Raw genomic sequence first — 19,328 nt, forward strand, 5'->3', positions numbered from 1 at the left:
AAGATAAGGCTGCTGCAGCCAAGTGTGGAGAAGAAGCCAGATGGTGCCAGCTATCCATTGGAATGGTGGCTTCAAGGCTTGTGTTCAAACTAGGAGCCATCTACGCGAGGCATCAACTAAGTCCACCTCAAGGAAGCAGACCAGCCAGTGTGACACAATGGTGACAATGACAAATCCAAACATGATGAAGGGAAAAGTATCAGAGCTTAAGTTGTGAACACCCAATCTGTAGAAAGCTATGGAGGACAGTGGGAGCCCAAAACCCATCTGCAGAGTGTCTAGTCAGAAGAAGTCTCTGGCAGATGCCCTCTAGCCACAGGCAAGGAACTTGGACAGCTTAACTATCAGACAGAGATGATTGTAAACTTGATTATGGTGCATCGAACCATGGTATAATAAGATAGTTGGCCAACTGACCAGATCTCCCTCTTGACCCAACCTAAATTTGCAGTAGGCTCAGGTTATTTTCTTGCTTGTTCTACGACAGAAATTTCTTCACTGTCCTGTTAAATATGGATGGTAGTAGTTCCTTTCTTATGTTTTATTTGTATGTTTATCGTATTATTCTCTTGTTGTAGTTTTCTTGTGGTGCTGGTGTATTGTTTCTGTTGGGTTTCCCAGTTTGTGACGCACAGGAGGAGTGGATGCATTGAGACAATAGCTGATGCAACGGTTTATCCGTTATGGAGTAGGAGTGGGGTGTGGGGAGGTGAGGGGAGCTGGGGAGCAAGCAAAGAATGCAGGAGGGGAAGGAAGTACTAGAGCTGATTGTGATATTGTATATGCACCTCTTTTTAAAAGCGATTTAGCTACAGAAGTGCATATGATATGTGAACACCACATCAAGAAAACTACTGAAAAAAGAAAAAATCAAACTTGACCAAGCTTTACCATGGGTAACGGAGAAAGTTGTTGCTTAGGGGGCACTGAGCTTATGTTAAAGTGGTGGAATAATCTGGGAAAGGGTATCAAGAATGTATACGACACAAAGAGTATAATCAATGGCACTGGGTTATACATGTAGAAGTTGTGGAATTGGGGGGGAAAGGATGTTATTAAACACTATGAGACAGATAATATCTACTTAATTCATGAACGAAAGGTTTCATTCTATCAGCATTTTTTAAGTGCATGTTTAAAATAAGCAAGTGTCAAAACAAAACAAAAAACTCACTGGCATCGTGTGGATGTCAACGCATAGAGACCCCCATAGGACAGAGTAGAACTTACTCCCGTGTGACTTTCTGAGACTGTGACTCTACTGGGGTAGAGCCTCATCTTTCCCCTGCAGAAGGGCTGGTGGTTTAGAACTGCTGTGTGGATTACAGCAACCAGTCGCCACCGGCTGGTGGCTACCATATTTGGAGTCCTAGCAAGGACCTTGGAATGGCCTGGGAAGAAGGTGTATTCTCTTGCTTGGCTCAAGAACTGATGTTAGAATCGGGACTAAGCTACCCTGGAAAAACTCTCACTGACCAACAAAACCCTTCATTCCCAAGTCTGAACTAAAACTAAATCAGACCTAAGCCTCTTAGGTGTTTCCCTTGTATGTCACTCATCTGTTAGCCTTGTCCCTTCATCACTTAGACTAGGGATGTCCCCTAAATACTGGGCACATTGTCAGTGTAGTGACCTGTCATACTCAAAATGTTATTAAGTCAATAGGCTACTTTGGGGTGAGTAGGAGAAATTGGAAGGGGCAACTATCATTTTCATGTTAATGGAAAATAATTCAAAAGTCTCTAGGGATAGGGAAAACTATCGGGGGGGGGGGTAATGAAAGAAAAGGGTGCTTTTTAAGATGATTGTCGGGTAAAAAAAGACATTGAAAGATGTGTTCATGGATGGCAAATCTCAGAGTGACCTAACGGATCTGGAATCAGCTCAAGTTCTGAGACACAGGAAAAACTGAGAGCCGAAGAGTAAAACAAAGAGGATAGCTGATACTTAGGCCAGATTTGTGAAATACACACACACACACACACACAATTTCTCTTCTATCCAAGGAGCAAAATCAAAGAAGCATTTACCAACCAGCTATATTTATAGAAAGTGTTACCTGGGCCCTGATATTTTTCCCAACTTATCATTTTTTAGGTAATCTTAAATTGGGACGTTACATAATATTACTAAGGCTCAGAGTACTCATTTGTAAAGTAGGGAGAATTCATACATCACAGGATTGTTAGGGATATCCAACTGGTTAATACAGATAAAATGCTTAGTTAGATGCTTGGCACATATCAACCGTAGCAAAACCCTAGAAAATACTATTAAAATTTTAAATGAACTCAAGTATATATTGCCAAACACCCTGTTAGATAGACTAATACTCCACATGCATTCAAACACTCGTTTTTTAAAAGGGACCATTATAATAGAGCACAGAATTGTGAACACATTCTTATAATTTGAGAGTTTTGAGGAGGTAGCAATTTATCCTGTCTGGGGAAGATGACTTATGAGCTAGTTTTGCTTGAGTAGAATTGAACTATGCATATAAAAGAGGGGGAGGGTGTGAAAGTAAAAAACATAGACATGATTTAAAGCTAGGAGGAGGCGGTGGAAAAGTGTAAACTGATACGTCTACCATGTAGCATGTGTGGGATGGGAAAGTGGCTGGCTCGATGATAAGCAGACACATAAAGGGCATTTGAACAGATCTGCATCTCAGAGAGAAAACAGATGTAGGGTGTCTATAGGTTGGCATCAACTCGATGGCAGTGAGAGAGAGGGAGTGTTTGCGAGACCTAGTGGCCCCGTGGGTTAGGCAATGGGAGTTAACCCCACGACTGGCTCTGTAAACCCACCAGCCCCTCTGTGGAGTCCTCGTGGTGTAGTGGTGATGGGCTGAGCTGCAATCCCCATGGTGGGCAGTTCAAAACCACCACAGGCTCTGTGAGAGAAAGACTGGGCCTTCCACTCTGGTAAACAGTGACAGTCTCAGAAACCCACAGGGGGTCGCTATGAGCCAGGCTTGACCCAATAGCAGAGTGTTTGGGGAGTCCCTCTGTAGGAAAAAGAGAAGTCTGTCTGCTCCTTTCAAGATGTACAGCTCAGAAAGCCTATCTTGGGCCACTGTGAGTCACAATTAACTAACAGTGGTGAGTTTGCGGGGAAACAACCTGAGGAGGAGAGTACCTAAGAAAGGAGAGCTCCAAAACACCAGTTGCTTTAGTGTCCCGATGGTGCTGGCCGGTAAGTTGGCAGTTCAAACTCACCAGTCGCTACTCAGAGTAAAGGCTGTCTTCTCCTATAGAGATTTACAGTCTTGGAAACCCCATGTCGGGTCATCACTGTAAGTTGGAATAGACTTGATGGTAGTGGGTTTGGTATGCTCTTTTAGCTATTCCCTTAATCTATACGGTGCGCCCTCCTACTACGTGTACAGCTTGAGGTCATGTGTGTATCGGAATGCACTCTGTACAGAAAGCGCTCCTGCCTTCATGAGTCTTATATTCCACTGAAGAGAGCCACGCAGTAAAACAGAGAAAGAAAGAAACGTGTAAGCAAACAAGATTGTGGTCAGTACAAAAAGTAAGTAAAAATTGGGTGCTTATGAAACAGACTATGTCCGGTAGGAAGTGGACATATTTTTCGAGGAGGCAGGGAAGGCCTTGCGGAGGGGAGAAAACACCAGTGGGGTGGATATCAAAGGTAGGAGGAAACCGTATATGTATGGATTGTGATAAGAGTTGTATGAGTTCCTAATAAAATGTTTTTAAAAAAAGATAGGAGAAAACCTTGACGTTGTATTAAATAGTTGATGCAGGCATTTTTCTGGGAAGATGTTGAACCCCCTGTCCCTCATGTGAAGAGACAATGAATTAGATGTTGGATGTAACATTTTGAGGTTGAATCTAGATCTCAATGTTCAACCTAATAGAATTCAATAGTATCTGCTATCAAAAAAGATGACAAAAATTCCCTCAAATGTCAGTACTTGCTTGTAAAGACTATAATTCACCTTTTTATTAATCATTTACATATATACAGGAAGTAGTCAGTTGTTTTTATTTATTTTAAATCTGTAACAAACTGTAAGGGGAACTGTGCGAGAAGAAATAAAACAAAACTCACTGCCAGTCAGTCAATTATGGCTCATCGTGAGGTGGAACTGCGAAGGTGGGTTTCTGAGACCAAATGTCTTACAGGAGAAAGCCGTGTCTTTCTCGCGCACAACGACTGGTGGTTTTGAACCGCTGGCCTTAGGTTTAGGAGCCCAACGTGTAACCCGTTTTTCAGTATTAAAGGACTTCAAAAACCTTCATGGAAAAATCCCACTCTCTTTTCCTTCCATTTTTCCACAAAGTACCCACTCAGCCTCCCCTGGCCCCATCTTCCTCCTATAAATACACAATTTTTCTTACCACGGCTCCATGAAATAGCCCTTTGTGACCCAGGCTTTGCTAAACCAAACCCCAGACCGGCGGCTACTCAGTGGCTTCCAACTCACAGGGACCGAGCTGCCACAGATTCCCGCCCCAGGCTGCAATCTTCCCGTGAAGCAGGAGCAGAGCTCTCCGGACTGGCCACCCTCCATCCTCTGATGAGCAGCCAAGTACTTTCCCCCCCGGCCACGCCAGGGGCTCTTCCAGGCTGTTTAAGGAGTCCCCAAATAGCGTGCGACCTCAATATATCTCAGACCAGTGGGGGCGGGGGGAGGGGTGGAGTGGCGTGGGGCTCAACCGTCCGCCCGCCTCGCTATTGTGTCACCTCTTCAATGGTGAGCAAGCGCGCCCCGGGCTCACCGGTGCCCGCACCGACGCGGTGCAGAATGGCCGAGGCCGCCCCAGGGCGAGGCCGACCGCCGCCGCGCCGCCCGCGACCCCAGGCCCGGCGGACCGGGGGGCCGAGGCGCGGCGGGTGCGGCGGGGGCCTGTGGCCGTGACCGCGCCCGCGGGCTTCCCGAGTCCCGGAGCGGCCCCACCCGACATGGCCGAGCTGTCCGCCGACGGGCCGGGCGGGGCGCCGGGGCCGGCCCCGAGGGCAGCGCCCGGGCCGCGATGGCGGCAGCCGGCCCGAGGGGTGCGGCCCGAGAGGCCCCGATGGCGCGGGTGGGACGCAGGGCTCCCCAGGGCGCCCCTGCTGCACTGCCGTTGCCGTGAGACCCGGCCGCTCGGGCGGTCGGCGGAGCTGCCGCGCCCGCCGCGGCTGACCTCGCTGGGCCCCGCCTGGGCCCCCGGCTCGATCGCCTTGACCGTGCCCGTGGCCGCGGCGCACCGGCCCAACACCGCCGCCGAGGGGGCGCGCCGCCCGGCCGCCCGCCGCCCGCCGCCCCACTTCCCTCGCTGCAGGAAAGCCGAGGCGGAGGGGGCGCCCCTCAAGCCCGTGGCCCAGCTCGCCCACGGGCCCGGGTCTCAGGGCGGCGGCGCCCTTGGAGAAGACACCAGGGAGGACACGTGGGTGGTCAGTGCTGCGGGGTAAGAGGTCAGAGCGGGGGTGTTCCCAGGCCAGCCTGCCCCCCGCGAGGTCTGGGGCACCCGTGGGGCTCTGTCGCCACTGCGCTAGCCATCCGGGTGCCCAGTGAGGCCCACAGCAGCCCGGGAGGGAATGGGCGCCCCTGTGGGTGCCTGTGTGCCCCGCCCTCTCTTTTCTGGACCCTTGTCATCTGCCCTCCTGCCTCCCTTTAACGCCTTGTCCCATTCACAATGGCAAGCGCCTTTGGTCTTTTTCCGTCCCAATGCCTGCCTTCCAGGGGGGGTCCATCAATACTTGTTGATTCCGATCCACCTGGAGTCGAACTCTCATTTCCCCCAGGGAACACATTTTCCCCCACGAGACAGTAAATTGTAAGAGATTAGCAAATATGCTGATTACTGCTATAACATTAGGTTGTTATTCTTCCTACACAAGTAACCCCCAAACTACAAAACTTTTGACTCTGATTCATGGGTGGGGGGAGGAAGGATGCCTTACTTTAATCGCTACTCCTTGTAGTTGAAACAATATTAAAGGTTTTAAGCACCCATCACGACAGTTGACTGGAAAATACTGTCCAGTCTCATGGGCCTTTCAGTGTACAAGAAACCACCGTGCATAGGACAGTTGCCCGTGGGGAAGTTAAGTTAACCTTGTTTTCAAATGAAGCATGTGTTTTGAATAATTAAAAGGGGAACTTGTGGTCACAGGTTTTGAGCATTCCACGTAATTCATCCTATGGGATCACATTTATGTTTCCTCCTCACTTCTTAGAACACATTCTTCTCACTTCTAACTCTAATTCTCTCATCTTCTTTCCTTCGGTGGGGTGTCGACCTTTCCATCTTTCTTTTTGTCTATTTAATTTCCTTCTCATTTTCCAATTTCTTTGTCAATTTCATTTTGTCTGGTCTGCCCTTTGTTTCCGGCTGATTTCCCACTCTGCCCCCGTATTTCCTCTTTGCTTTGCTTTTTAAACTTTTTATTGCGAAATGAGTGTAGGTTTACAGAGCAGATCAGTTTTCCATTCACCAGTTCATACACATGTTGTTTCCAGCCACTGATTCAATCCATAATGTAATAGTATTCGTTGGTTGGCTGAAAATTGAGCCATGGTTTCTTTCTGGACTGAAAGGTGCCCAAAGGCTTTAGGCAAGGTTTCCACCAACCACTCTCTGAATAGAAAGCCTGGTTCTTTTATGATTTTGCACTTGATTTCACATTTCTTTCCCATTCTATCTAGGACTTTCTAACGTGATTCCTTTCAAGGCACTTGGTGCTAATTCTTCTGGTGTCAGCGTTGTGGAGAGTGGTGTTCATGTGATTAGTTGGATCGATTGTTTCCAAATGTCTTCACTTTTCTTCTCCCTTCGTTCTCCAGCAGCGAGAGACCCGTAGGTGTGCCTTACATGGCCACTAACAAACTTTTAAGACAGACACCAGTAGACACTCGCCAGTAAACTCTCCCCAAAGTAGGATGTCTTGGTGAACTGTGTTATGCCAATTGACTTGATTCCCCTCACTACCGTGGCTGGGTCCCCAGGAACAATGACTCAGTCCCGCAAAGTATTTGGTTATGTCTAAGAAGGTTTGGTTGATATAGTTGAAGCAACAGTAGATACCCATGTACACATGTTCTCTGTCAAACCTCCATATATTCCTGGGTATAAATCTAATCCCATTCTCCCTCCCAAGGCTACTCAGCCTGTATGTCTATCCATGCATCAACTTGTAGATCAGCACTATTGCAGAAGTGTATATTTAACAGTAACGACTTCTGTTGTCTTTAATTCTTACACTCCCCCAGTTTCCTTCCCCCGCTTCCATCTTTTTTGTCTAAGTATTTTCTTAACTCCTCTTTAAACTGAAGCCAAAGATCAAGCTTTTATATAAATATATCTTACCCATTCATGTGCCTACCCTGCAACCTGTGTAGGATTTTAAAGAAACAGAGGAACAACTACAACAAAATGTGCAGAGGAAATGGTGAAAATTGTGCCACCAATCTACAAATGCCAAACATCTCTCATGAGGTATGACAAATGTAATTGAATTGAATCTCCAGCAGCAGCCACTGCAAAGACCTACCTCCCATTGCTCACAGTTCTATGGTTTGGTGTGGGAGGAGGTCCATAGTGGGAGGAAGGAGAGAAGGGGGAGTAGGGCGATACCATGGGTTACTGTACCGGGTGACACCAATCCTAAGAACACATGACAGAGATTTGATTTGATTTTCAGTTACCTCCAGAAAAAGATAATATGCATTCTCCCTGGCTAATCCCTTCCCGTATCAACAGCCCTTACTGTAAAGAGGTACTTCCTTAGAACCTCATACTGTATTTAAAGGTGGGGTAGCTCTTACAAACTGGGCAGCGAACTGAAAAGTCAGCAGTTCGAGACCACCAGTCACTCCGTGGGAGAAAGATGGGGACCTTTCTATGCCAGTAGAGTCACAGTCTTGGAGACCCACAGGGGCAGTTCGACCCTGTCCTGTAGGGGGCGTGTGAGTTGGCAAGGACTCGATGAGAGTGAGTTTTATTGAGTTCTTTCTTCGTGTGGAGATGATACCTAAGGTTTCATTTGTGCGCAGCTTTAGAGTACAGTTTCAAAAGGTTTTTATCACTTTGAAGAGAACGTATCTGAGTTCATTCCTAAAAAACCTGCTTTTAAAAATAATATACTCACTTCTTCCTGTCCCCTTCCCGTAATAAATCATTACAGTACTTCCCACGCATCAACGCAACCCCATTCTCTGCCCACCCTCACCACCTTAGGTACAATGTGCACAATGTCAGGAACATAAATAGTAGGCATTCTTCTCATTTTTTCGTATTTCTTTATGTTTATCCTTTTTCCTGTCAGTTTTCAGCTACAGTATAGGACATTTGGTCCATGTGTCCCTGTATGCCAGGCACATACTGCACAGGGCCTTTTTGAAAGCCTATGTACCAAGATTTTTTAACAAAATGAGAATGACACTAAATTGTTGTAAAAAAGCCTTTCCATTACCTGACTTGTAAGTGTTCGCAAATCGGGCCAGAGAACCTTGAATGTCCCTCGGGGAGGCTTGGTGGTCCCGGGAGAGGGAACGTGCTCAGGGAGCTTTGTGGTGGCGGTCTTTCCCCAAAGCCATGTAAAATTATATACTTCGGCTTCTTATGTTTTCTTCACTTTAAGCTTACTGTGAAATAAATATTGCTTTAGAACGTACCTCACTGGAGTTTGGATTCAGAAGTCACTGTTCTTGAGAATAAAAACCTCCCCCCTGGAAGGAATGGTGCCTCAGGCGGTAAGAACTCCTGCGTGTGCTGGGATCGGTCTATGAAAGGGGATTCTTTTGGATGACACAAGTCGTATGGAACCACTAACTGTCTTTTTCCCCACACACATTCTTTCAGGCATAAGTAACAAGGTAAGGAGACATGTTTGGTGTTCAACAATTCACAAACCGGGTTGTTTTCAAGTTACATATGCTTAAAAAATGTCCCCTCCTTTTTTTCAGTTGTTTAAATTTTATTTCTTTAGAGTTCTGCGACAAATTACAGCCTTTACTAGTTTATAGGACTGCAAATCAGTATTTGTTTACATGCTTATTCATATAAAAATAGTGTAGCTGGAAATTAATTCAATAGTAATTATAGTGTTTTCTAGTCGTTGCCAAAAGAATCCTTAGTCCTTCAGATGTCTTGCTGTACAAGCCATTGAGTTGATGCTGACTCATGGCAAACCTATAGTACAGAATAGAACCTGCCTCAAAGGGTTTCCATGGCTGCAAATCTTTGCAGAAGCCGATTACAAAGCTTTTCTCCCTTGGAATGGACGGTGGCTTCAAACTGCCTCCTTCCAGTTTGCAGCCAAGCACTGTGCCACCAGGACCCTTTTAATAAAATAAAGAAAATCTTAATGAAAATTAAGGCTTATTAGTTAACACTGCTTGGCAGTATTTATAATGGTCTGTATTAAGTTCAGATTAAGTCAGTAATAAGCTAACAATTTCTGTATGTATAAAAGCAAATATCAGAGGATCTTGCTTAGAACAAGAAATCAGAACAAGATTAAGGAACAGAATTGTATTTTTAATAATCTTCTGCTGCTTTATAGAACCGTTTGGAAATTCCAGTAGACCAACTGATGCTAGAACTTAATTTGTCAGAGCAAGCTCAGAAAAGAAAACAGGTGAGATTGTGTTCCATCATATTCTTAGAAAGCTTTTTTTAACGCACATAGTTTCTAAAATCATGATCATGGTGTTTATATTATCAGAACAGTAAACGAAGCATATTTCAGTTCTGCAGTTACCCTCTCAATGAAGGGAACACCAATTCCATGGAGAGCAGGTAAGAGAGTATTTATTTTTGTAAAACCCAACTTAGTGAGATGAATTTAAACAGAGATGTGTTAACTACTTTAAATACCAGGACAAAAACAACTAGAAGAATAGAGTGCCGTGTGTGAATCCTGGGAACTTTTGGAAATTCCCCCTGAAGTTGAAAGTGTCTGGCAGACGTCACAGATATAATCAGTATATGGTTATTAAAAGTTTGCTAGGCCCTTACAACGAGGTTTTGATAGAGTTTGAGCGCTCCATTGAAGGGAGAAGAAGCTAGTAAATGAACTCTTTCAGTTCCTTGAATGTATTAACTCACTTGACCCTCACAGGCCTAGAAGGCAGATGCGAATGTCACGTTCCCTGTTTTACAGATGAGGACGCAAATGCACAATTGCAAGTGTGACTTTCTCAAAGCCACACAAATAGTAAGAATTAAGCCTGTTGCCTACCTGCGAGTCTGTTGCAGCTCCTGGCAACTTTACAGGCCAGAGTAGTCCAACCCCATAGTTCCAAGCTGTAATATTTCCGAGAGCAGTCTGTCACATCTTTCTATCGCAGAACAGGGGGTGGATTTGAACTACTGACCTCATAACAAGCAGCTGAGCACTTACCCACTGTACTAACATGGCTCCTTTGAATGGTAAAACCAGATATGAAAAGTAGCTTAGTCCAAAGTCTGTCTTATCAACCACTATAATATGTCACTTCTCAGACTTTGCCTGGTTTGAATTCTGTTTAGTTCTTAACCTTTAGTGCATCTTACAGCCTCCAAGGAGGCATATTATAGTGAGTTACACAGGACAGGAGTTCTAAAACCACCAGTTGTTCTGTGGGAGAAAGACAAAGTGTTCTCCTTTTGTAAAGATGTGCAGTCTCAGAGACCCACAGTTCTACTCTGCCATGTGGTCACTGTGAGTCACAATCAACTCCATGGCAGTGAGTTTGGGTTATTATTTGGAGGAGAATGGAACAGTGATTGAACACCTGCCAAGTACTGGTTTTATACAAAGGGTATTGTTTAACAGAGATCCTAAATTTTCTCATCTTTTTTCATTTATCCAGTCTTGACAAGGAGGGATTTCAGTTGATAGCAGAGGATTTTACCCTTGTGAGGTCTGTGTACAACTCCCCTTAATGTTTGAATTCGGAAGTGAGCAAGGGAATCGACGTGGCTAACATTCTAAGAAAAAGACCTTCAGTGGGATGGATTGACCCATTGGCTGACACAATGGGCTCAAACATAGCGATTATGAGGATGGTGCAGACCTGGGAAGTGCTTCATTCTCCTATAAATAGGGTCATTAGGAGTCATGCTGAGCTTGATGGCACCTAATAACAATGTTCTGAGGTGATGTTGGTACCGTTAGGGATTAAAAAGGCTATTTCAAGAGCAAGCTTATCTTGAAGCCAGGATATCTAAGATAAGTGGTCAAATGAAGTGTTTCCAGAGTAGAATTTAATCATTGGCACTCAGGGCAAAGATATAATAATTAAAGCAGGAGACTGCAGTGACTAAGAAGATCACAGACATGGCATCCAGCACCTGGGTTCCAATCCCAGTTACACCTTTAGATGGGTGACCTTAGGAAGGAAAGGTGTCTCGTCTTTCTGTGCCTCCGTTTTGCTAACTGTAAAAGGTGGAAAAGCAAAGTTCCTGTCTCAAAGGAGTGTTGTGAGGTTTAAACAAAAAATGTGCTTGATAGCTAGTTCCTATTATTTGGGATGGGTTATTATTACGCAGAAGAGCTTAATGTCAGTGAAATATTTTATTATTGAGGGCTTTTTTTCAATCTACCATTGGCAGATAAGTAGACTTAAAGTAAGTGATGACTTTTGTTTTATTAGCATGTTCATATGAATTATCTTACTCGTCTATTCGTAAGTAGGTATTGTTATTTCCTCTTTGACCCCTCTGGTGGTGAAGGGGTAAACCCTTGGTCTTCTGATTCCAGAATCCATGGTCTTTTTACCACAATGCATTGGCATGTTGATTATTAATTATAGATTTACATTTAGTTTCCTGTGGTTTCTTTGAAGGCAAGGCAGAATACCCAGCATTTAGTTAAGTATATCAACCGCTGTCATTTCAATAGAGGTGAAAATATTTTTCAGAAATTTAGATATTTAGTATAAACTGCCTTTACAGTAAGTAGTAAGATATTGAAACGGTGTCAATTTATGCATCAAATTCTCTTCTAATGTCAATGTTTCTAGTAAACCTTAAAAAGGAAAACTAACTAGAAACTCAAATTTTGTGGCTTTAGCTTATTTTATTTTTGCATTAAAAATTTTTTAATACAATTCCAAGATGCATTATTCATAAATTAAGAGGAAGGACATGCTCAGATGAGAATTTTTATGAATCGCTCAGCTGAGAAATACTTCCTGGAATCCTTTTTGTTTGATAAAAATAGTTTTTCTTAAATAAAAAAAAGGAAATAGTTTTTCTTAATTGTTAGCTAAAATAGGAGCCTTTTGAAAGCAGCTTAATTACTTTTGTTAGTTTGTCTCCTTATGCCTGACTCTAGATCAATGGACATTTCCCCATAATTTCCATTCTTAGATATGAGAGGGATCCTCGTTTTTAGATGTGAGATAGGGGCATCCTCATTTTTAGAGATGAGTGGGATCCAAAAAGTTTGTGGAGAGATGGAACTAAAAGATAATGCAAAATTTCCACTAATCTTTTGAAGCATCCTCATATCATAATTGCATGTGCAATCTATTCACAGGTAAATAGAGTTAGCTGCTTTGACCCTAGGTTCTCTTCATAGCCCCAATTACCCATGTTTCAGTACAATGGCCTACTGGCCTGCACTGGCACAAGGGGATGTCTGCTTAACATTTCAGCCTCGACTTATATATAATTATATTGTTTTCAAATCAGTGTACTTCTGTGACATACGGAGAGATATAAAACATTGGAACGAGACGTTTACCAATCTTTAGTCATATCACTTCTACAGCATTTGAATTCTTTATTCATTAATTATCTTTAAAGGGATTTCCAACTATCTTCAGTAGACACTGGCTTTAATATAACCAGTACTCCCATAAGGCTCTTCACTCTGAACCACTCACTCACAGCAAGTGCTGCAGTTGATAAGCAAGTTGATTCCTACCCTGGACCGCTACAACGGGTGTCACTAGGTCTCTGCTGGCCCTATGCAGATGGAGACTTTTTTAAGGACCGAAGTGAACTTCAGCTTAATTTGTGTGCAGCGACAGAAAGCAGCAGTTGTGACACTCTATCTGCTTTCCATGGGAATTTTAAATACGGCAATAGCAATGTGGAGGCAAATTTAACAGATGAAAGCGACTTATCCGAAAGTGAAAAATCAAATGACACTCTACTCAGCTATTTTAAAACAATGGACCTGAACTTAAAGCCAGAAACGATCGAGAACTTTGAAGACTCTTTCACCGAGGAGCCAAGTGAAGTCTTTCCGTACCCTGATTTTCTCCCTCCACCTTACAACACTCTAGATTTGCACAAATTAGCCCTGTCAAAATCGGAAAATTGGAAAGCAGGGCTTGAACCTCCGGAGCGCTCTGTGGAGCACTTGATCACTCGCTTACTGGAAATGGAAAGACTACAGCATGTGACTGTACAGAAAGAGAAGACGAGACTCCAAACTAACGTAAGTTCTCCAGTAGTCACAGAACGACCCTCCTCCTCCAGAGCCGCACCTAAAGCGAGGCAGCCGAAACTTTCTGACCCTTTGAATCTTCAGGCACTTTGTGTAGAGAAACATAGGGAGAAAAGGAAAAACCATTCTAGCTCTTGCAAACTTGAACAAAGTGCTTCGAAATGGAATTGGAATAATGCTGGAAAATATAGGTGGAATTCTAGGTCAACATCTCTCAAAAGTTCATCCGCTAAGAAACAGTGGATTGCAACGTATGATGACATTAAGACTCCCAAAAGCTCCATTTTGAATCCATGCCAAGAACTCTCAACAAAGGCTAGTGGTGCCCAAACAACCCAATCACTGGTGAAAATGGTCTCAACAAGATATCTTCCAACCAGGTCTCCAATACCGATTTCACCCATACCCCTGTCTTTTCCCGACAATCAGAGAGAAGAAATTAAGCCAGCAAGAGCCAAAAAGAAACTTTACCCAAAAAATATAGTCTTGAACAGACCATTCTATTTTCAAAAGCTAAACTGTCTATCGCCGTCATTTATAACCAACGACAAGTGTTCACCCATTGGCCAAAAATAACTTTGCCTAGATGCATCGCACTTTCAGCTGCCCTACTTCTAGAAGCCTAGCTAAAATATGGTCCACCATTCCGAGACACGGCTATTTAAAACACACACACACACATACACACCACCATTGTTTCAAGCGAGATGGCGTGGAATTTGTGAAAATTATTGCTAAGATATCTTTATATAAATCCAAGGGCTTCTATAATGACATATTTGACCATCTTTTTTGTATGTTATATTTCACAGAAATGTTTCAACTAGTAAGCAAAACCATTTTACTCAAAAAGATTGTTCCTTTGTTATGATTGTTTTGCAGTATAATTCCATCAATAAATGTATAATTGATTTATAACTGATATAGTCCTTTTTTATATATAGTTCTTGCACTGTGTTCTACTATACACAAGAATTGCAGTAAATTCTGCCGATGATTTTTATTTTGTCCTTTCCACTTTGGTAACCTTTTCCTTCAACTTTTCCACCTTCACAAGGGTAGCTATTTACTACTCTCTCCAGCATTTACTTGGCCTTTAAAAACTAAAGAAATTGTTATTAAATTAATATGTGAGGACCACAGAAATGTCACAAGGAAGGGGTGAATTAACGAGGGCACCGGTGAAACACACAATATTCCTCTGGTTCCTTGAGGCTTCCTCACCCCCCACTGTCATGACCCCAGTCCTGCCTTTCACTGTGGGGCTAGAGTCTGAGCATGAACACAGGTACAGATAAGAGCTCACAACACACGGAATCCAGGTCAGCTAAACTCCTCAGGAACAGAAATGGGGGTGGCGAAACCAGCTGGGAAGGGGGACCGCTAGGAGAAGAGGGGAGGAAGGGGGAGCTGGTTACAATGATGGACACATAACACCCCCTCCCCCAACCCCGGGACAAACAACAGAAACCGTCGGGGAAGGGAGACAGCGGTCGGTGTAAGATGAAAATAATAACAATTTATAATTTCTCAAGGGGTCACGAGCGGGGGAGGGTAAGAAGAGGAGCTGATACTAGAGGCTCAAGTACAAAATAAATGTTTAGAAAATGATGATGGCACCATGTACAGATATGCTTGATACAATGGATGTATGGATTGTTCTATGAATTGTAAGAGTCCCCAATAAAATGATCTTGAAAAAAAGAAAATATACAGCTTCTGTGTGTACATGTATCGATACATAACTATAAATCTATTTAAAATGTGAGGCGCATTTGATCCTATGAATCCTTTGAGAGGTTTCATTTCCCAGGATCCTCTTTGTCATACACATGAAAGTAAAATCAGTTCTTTTGGGGGCCAAACTACAAGTTCAGACTTGAACCCCTCTTCTACTGAAACCTAATGGTTTTATAATGTCAAGAGGAAAATGGGAAAAGGTCACTGCCCACCCAGCAGCCTAACACTCATGTTTGGATGGCGACCCCCATCCCTATTAAGAGAGCTCTGTTTGAAGCTCAAACCGTTACATTCATTAAACGACAGAAAAGAGGAATCTGTGTGTGACTGGCAAAGCACACTGCAGCTAAGAATCGGAACTAAAAAAGCAAAAGCTAAGGTTCTATAACCAACCCAGCCCACTGCCGTAGAATCGATCCGCACTCATAGCCACCCTCAAGAGGGTTTCCGAGTCTCTAACTCATTGCGAGGGCAAATGGCCTCATTTTCTCCCGCGGAGCAGCTGCTAGGTTTGCTATCGCCGACCTTGCAGTTAAGGGACAGCGTCCCATGCTTAGCAGACAGCATCAGCAAGATTGTCTAGGGCTCTATAACAGACCTATTTGAAACAATCTTTGGGAGTAGGCCCCACGGACCTACATTATAAACAGGTACTTTCCTTTATAGAAATACTTGGATTACACTTTGTAAAACACTGTATAAATCTGTAGAGACAGTACATGGATTAATAATTACCTAATTAATAATGGCAGGGGAGAGGAGAGCTAACACCAGTGAGTATGAAAAAGAAGTAAATATTCCTAAATGGATGGTGGTGGTGATTGCACAACTCTTCTTAATATGATTGAAGGAAAAAGAAAGAAAAACATTGTAAATGAAAAAATATTATGTACCATCCATAGATCAGAGGTCTGGATGTTTGGGGGTACAGTTGACTTTGATTTTAGTGAGAAATTGGTGAATTCCGGTTATTTTTCTTATACATCTGAAAATAATCATGGTTAAAACTTCAAATATTAGTCAAAGGTATAAAGTGAAAAGTAAACGACTTCTTCATGCGGCACACACACACAGCCAACCACTCTGAACAGTTGTTTTTTTTAATCTCATACCCCAAGTTGAGACAGCATATTTGAATTAGGGATGGGTAAGAAGACCCAAAACAGAACTTTGAATTGGTTTGACCTCCTTCTTAGTGTTTCAGTGTCCACCCAAGATATACAGTTGAACCAAATTTCTGGTTATTCTTGTGCATACAAGTAGATTTTAAGTGGTTGTAATTAAAATGTAGATTCCGATTCAGAGTATCTGCCGTTGAAAGGCAGGTTTTCAGCAAGGGGTCTAACCAGAATTAACTGAGCCAATGTTCTGATTAAAAGACAATTCAAATAGAAATCAAAGAAAGTAGCTAAAACTCAAGCTTCGTTTCTACCTTCAGTAGAAGCTCAAATCTTTTTCTTAAGGGGCAGGGGTCAAACTGTATGCTTAGTTTTTAGGTTGATTTCCAATAAGTTTTCTGAAACCATATCAATGCATTTTATAGGGCCTAAGTTTGTTTTGTTTTTTAAAAAAAAAACCAACTAGCCAGGAGCCCCTATTATAGTGTAATTTTATATGCATCATGAATAATTAGTCTCATCCAAAATGGTATACCATCTCTTTCATAAAATTATAATGCAAAATGGACTTATATTGTCATTCAATTCTTGTCTTGCAGAGCTAAGATTTTTGTTTCATTGGTCAACTATCTTTACTCTCATCTTTGCAAGTCCCTGTAACTTGAATCCTGAACTTTTCTTTTTAAGTAAACGGTAGCATTTAGAGCAGCTTTGGTTGACCTAAAACAGGAAGAAACAAAACAAAAAAGGACAGAAAAAAATAAAATCAAAACTCACTATTGGCAAGTCATTTCCGACTCAGCAACCATATAGGGTAGGGTTTTTGAGACTGTCTTTAGGAAGCAGAAGCAGATAGTGGCTGGTGAATTCGAACTGCTGACCCTGCAGTTAGCGGCGTACCATGTAATCTACTAGGTCACCAGCGTTCCTTGTGTTCATAAGAGATAGCTTCTCCAATCTTCATTGTTTGTGTAAATAGCATCTAGTCATTTAAGCTTGAGTTTGTATAAGTCAACTGTCCATGAATGTCAGTCTAAATAGATCTCAACATTATATTTCCTTTTCGCAACAATATTTAAAATTCTACACCATTCATTGGCTAAATTAAAGATACTATCAGTATAACTACCATATATCCCATGAGATAATTTATAATGTTCTCCAATATAATGGTAATGATGTCTCTAGACTGGACAAGGGGATATAGATATAAACCATGGATCTCTGAATGAATTTTGTACTCATGCCTAGTTGTAGCCCTTATCTAAGAACAATTAGTTCTTTTCATGTGGACTTAGCCTCATGAAGAGCTCACTCAAGATTCTATACCAAAGTGTGGTGAAGAAAGCAGATGGTGCCCCAGATTTCAGAAAGAATAGCATCTTAAAAGTTTATCTTAAAACAAGGAGCCATCTGAATGAGGTGTCAGCTAAGTCCACAAAGAACAAGCACACCAGCTTGTGTGATCCAAAGACTATAAATAATAAACTCCCAGACCGAGAAGGGAACCGTAGTGGAGCTTAAATTCTGAGTACCGGGTTTGTAGAAGAATATGCATGACAGTGAAAGCCCAAAATGCATTTGCAGGTTGAAAAGATAACCACTGACCTCTTTGTTGTTTCTATAGTTGTCTTTCCCAGATGTCAAATAGTTATAATTAGGCAGTCTGTAGCCTTTTCTTATTGGTTGTCACATTAATCCCATAAGGATTTAGCCCCCCCATGAATCTCTTCTGGCCATTGACCAGGGATGTCAATAGGCTTGCTATCAGACAAAGTGCCTCAGAAAGTGGACTAACTAGTACAAATTAAGATGCAGATGTAGTTAGGTTAAAATGTACCGCCTTATCATTTGTTCTCCCTTCTTGCACATTAAAACTTTAGTCTTTAGCTGTTAGGAGCTATTGAGCGGGTTCTGATTCAGAGCGACCATGCACCATGGGAGAAACCAGTGCTGGGTCCTGGGCCATCCTCACCATTGTTCCTATGTGAGCCCATTGTTGCAGCCACTGTGTCAATCAGCTCCTCCTCCATCAAGGGGCCCATTTACTGGGGAACATTCTCTGACTATGTTCTGCTTCCATTCATCAGACCTCCAGTATCTGACACTCCAGTTTTCAGCAGCTATTTCTTCCAAAGTAGGGAGCCGAGTCCTTGTTCCTTGTCGGTTCTGAGTCTCGAAGCTCCACTGAAACCTGCTCACTCTGGGTGACCCTGCGTGCATTTGAAATACCAGTGACATAACCTCCAGCATCCTAGCAGCACACAAGCCACCACAGGATGACAAACTGGCAGTCAATTTGTTCTAGTTTTTATTATTTTTTGCTTTCTCTTTTTTTAAAAAACATTTTATTAGGGGCTCATACAACTCTTATCACAATCCATCCATGTACATACATCAATTGTATAAAGCACATCTGTACATTCTTTGCCCTAATCATTTTCAAAGCATTTGCTCTCCACTTAAGCCCTTTGCATCAGGTCCTCTTTTTCCCCTCCCCCACTCCCAACTCCATTATGAGCCCTTGATAATTTATAGATTGTTATTTTGTCATATCTTGCCCTATCCGGTGTCTCCCTTCACCCCCTTCTCTGTTGTCCGTCCCCCAGGGAGGAGGTCACTTGTAGATCCTTGTAATCGGTTCCCCCTTTCCAACCCACTCACCCTCCACTCTCCCAGTATCGCCCCTCACACCCCTGGTCCTGAAGGTATCATCCACCCTGGATTCCCTGTGCCTCCAGCTCCTATATGCACCAGTGTGCAACCTCTGCTCTCTCCAGTCTTGCAAGGTAGAATTCGGATCATGGTAGTTGCGGGGAGGAAGCATCCAGGATCTGGGGGAAAGCTGTATTCTTCATCGGTGCTATATTGCACCCTGACTGACTCATCTCCTCCCCTAGACTCCTCCGTGAGGGGATCTCCAGTGGCCGACAAATGGGCTTTAGTTCTCCACTCTGCACTTCCCCCTTCATTCACCATGGTATTTTTTTTTTTTGGATGATGTCTTATACCTGATCCCTTTGGCACCTCATGATCGCATAGGCTGGTGTGCTTCTTCCATGTGGGCTT

At 43.1% G+C, this 19,328-nt stretch overlaps 1 protein-coding gene across 2 annotated transcripts; it reads left to right on the top strand.

Moving 5' to 3' along the window:
- Positions 1 to 5,087: 5,087 nt before the first annotated feature.
- FAM217A (family with sequence similarity 217 member A) lies at positions 5,088 to 14,319 on the top strand. 2 transcript variants are annotated; one of them, XM_075555260.1, is made up of 7 exons: positions 5,088 to 5,423; positions 7,358 to 7,454; positions 8,626 to 8,710; positions 8,820 to 8,833; positions 9,523 to 9,597; positions 9,685 to 9,758; positions 12,753 to 14,319. In XM_075555260.1, the coding sequence occupies exons 2-7, from the start codon at positions 7,392 to 7,394 to the stop codon at positions 13,975 to 13,977; spliced, it is 1,536 nt and encodes a 511-aa protein (XP_075411375.1). In that variant the 5' UTR covers positions 5,088 to 5,423; positions 7,358 to 7,391; the 3' UTR covers positions 13,978 to 14,319. The 2 variants fall into 2 exon arrangements, with proteins under 2 accessions (XP_075411375.1, XP_075411376.1); XM_075555261.1 differs by lacking the exon at positions 8,820 to 8,833 and having other exon boundaries at positions 5,089 to 5,423.
- Positions 14,320 to 19,328: the final 5,009 nt, after the last annotated feature.

The sequence above is a fragment of the Tenrec ecaudatus genome, chromosome 7, assembly GCF_050624435.1.
Source record: "Tenrec ecaudatus isolate mTenEca1 chromosome 7, mTenEca1.hap1, whole genome shotgun sequence".
Taxonomy (NCBI): domain Eukaryota; kingdom Metazoa; phylum Chordata; class Mammalia; order Afrosoricida; family Tenrecidae; genus Tenrec; species Tenrec ecaudatus.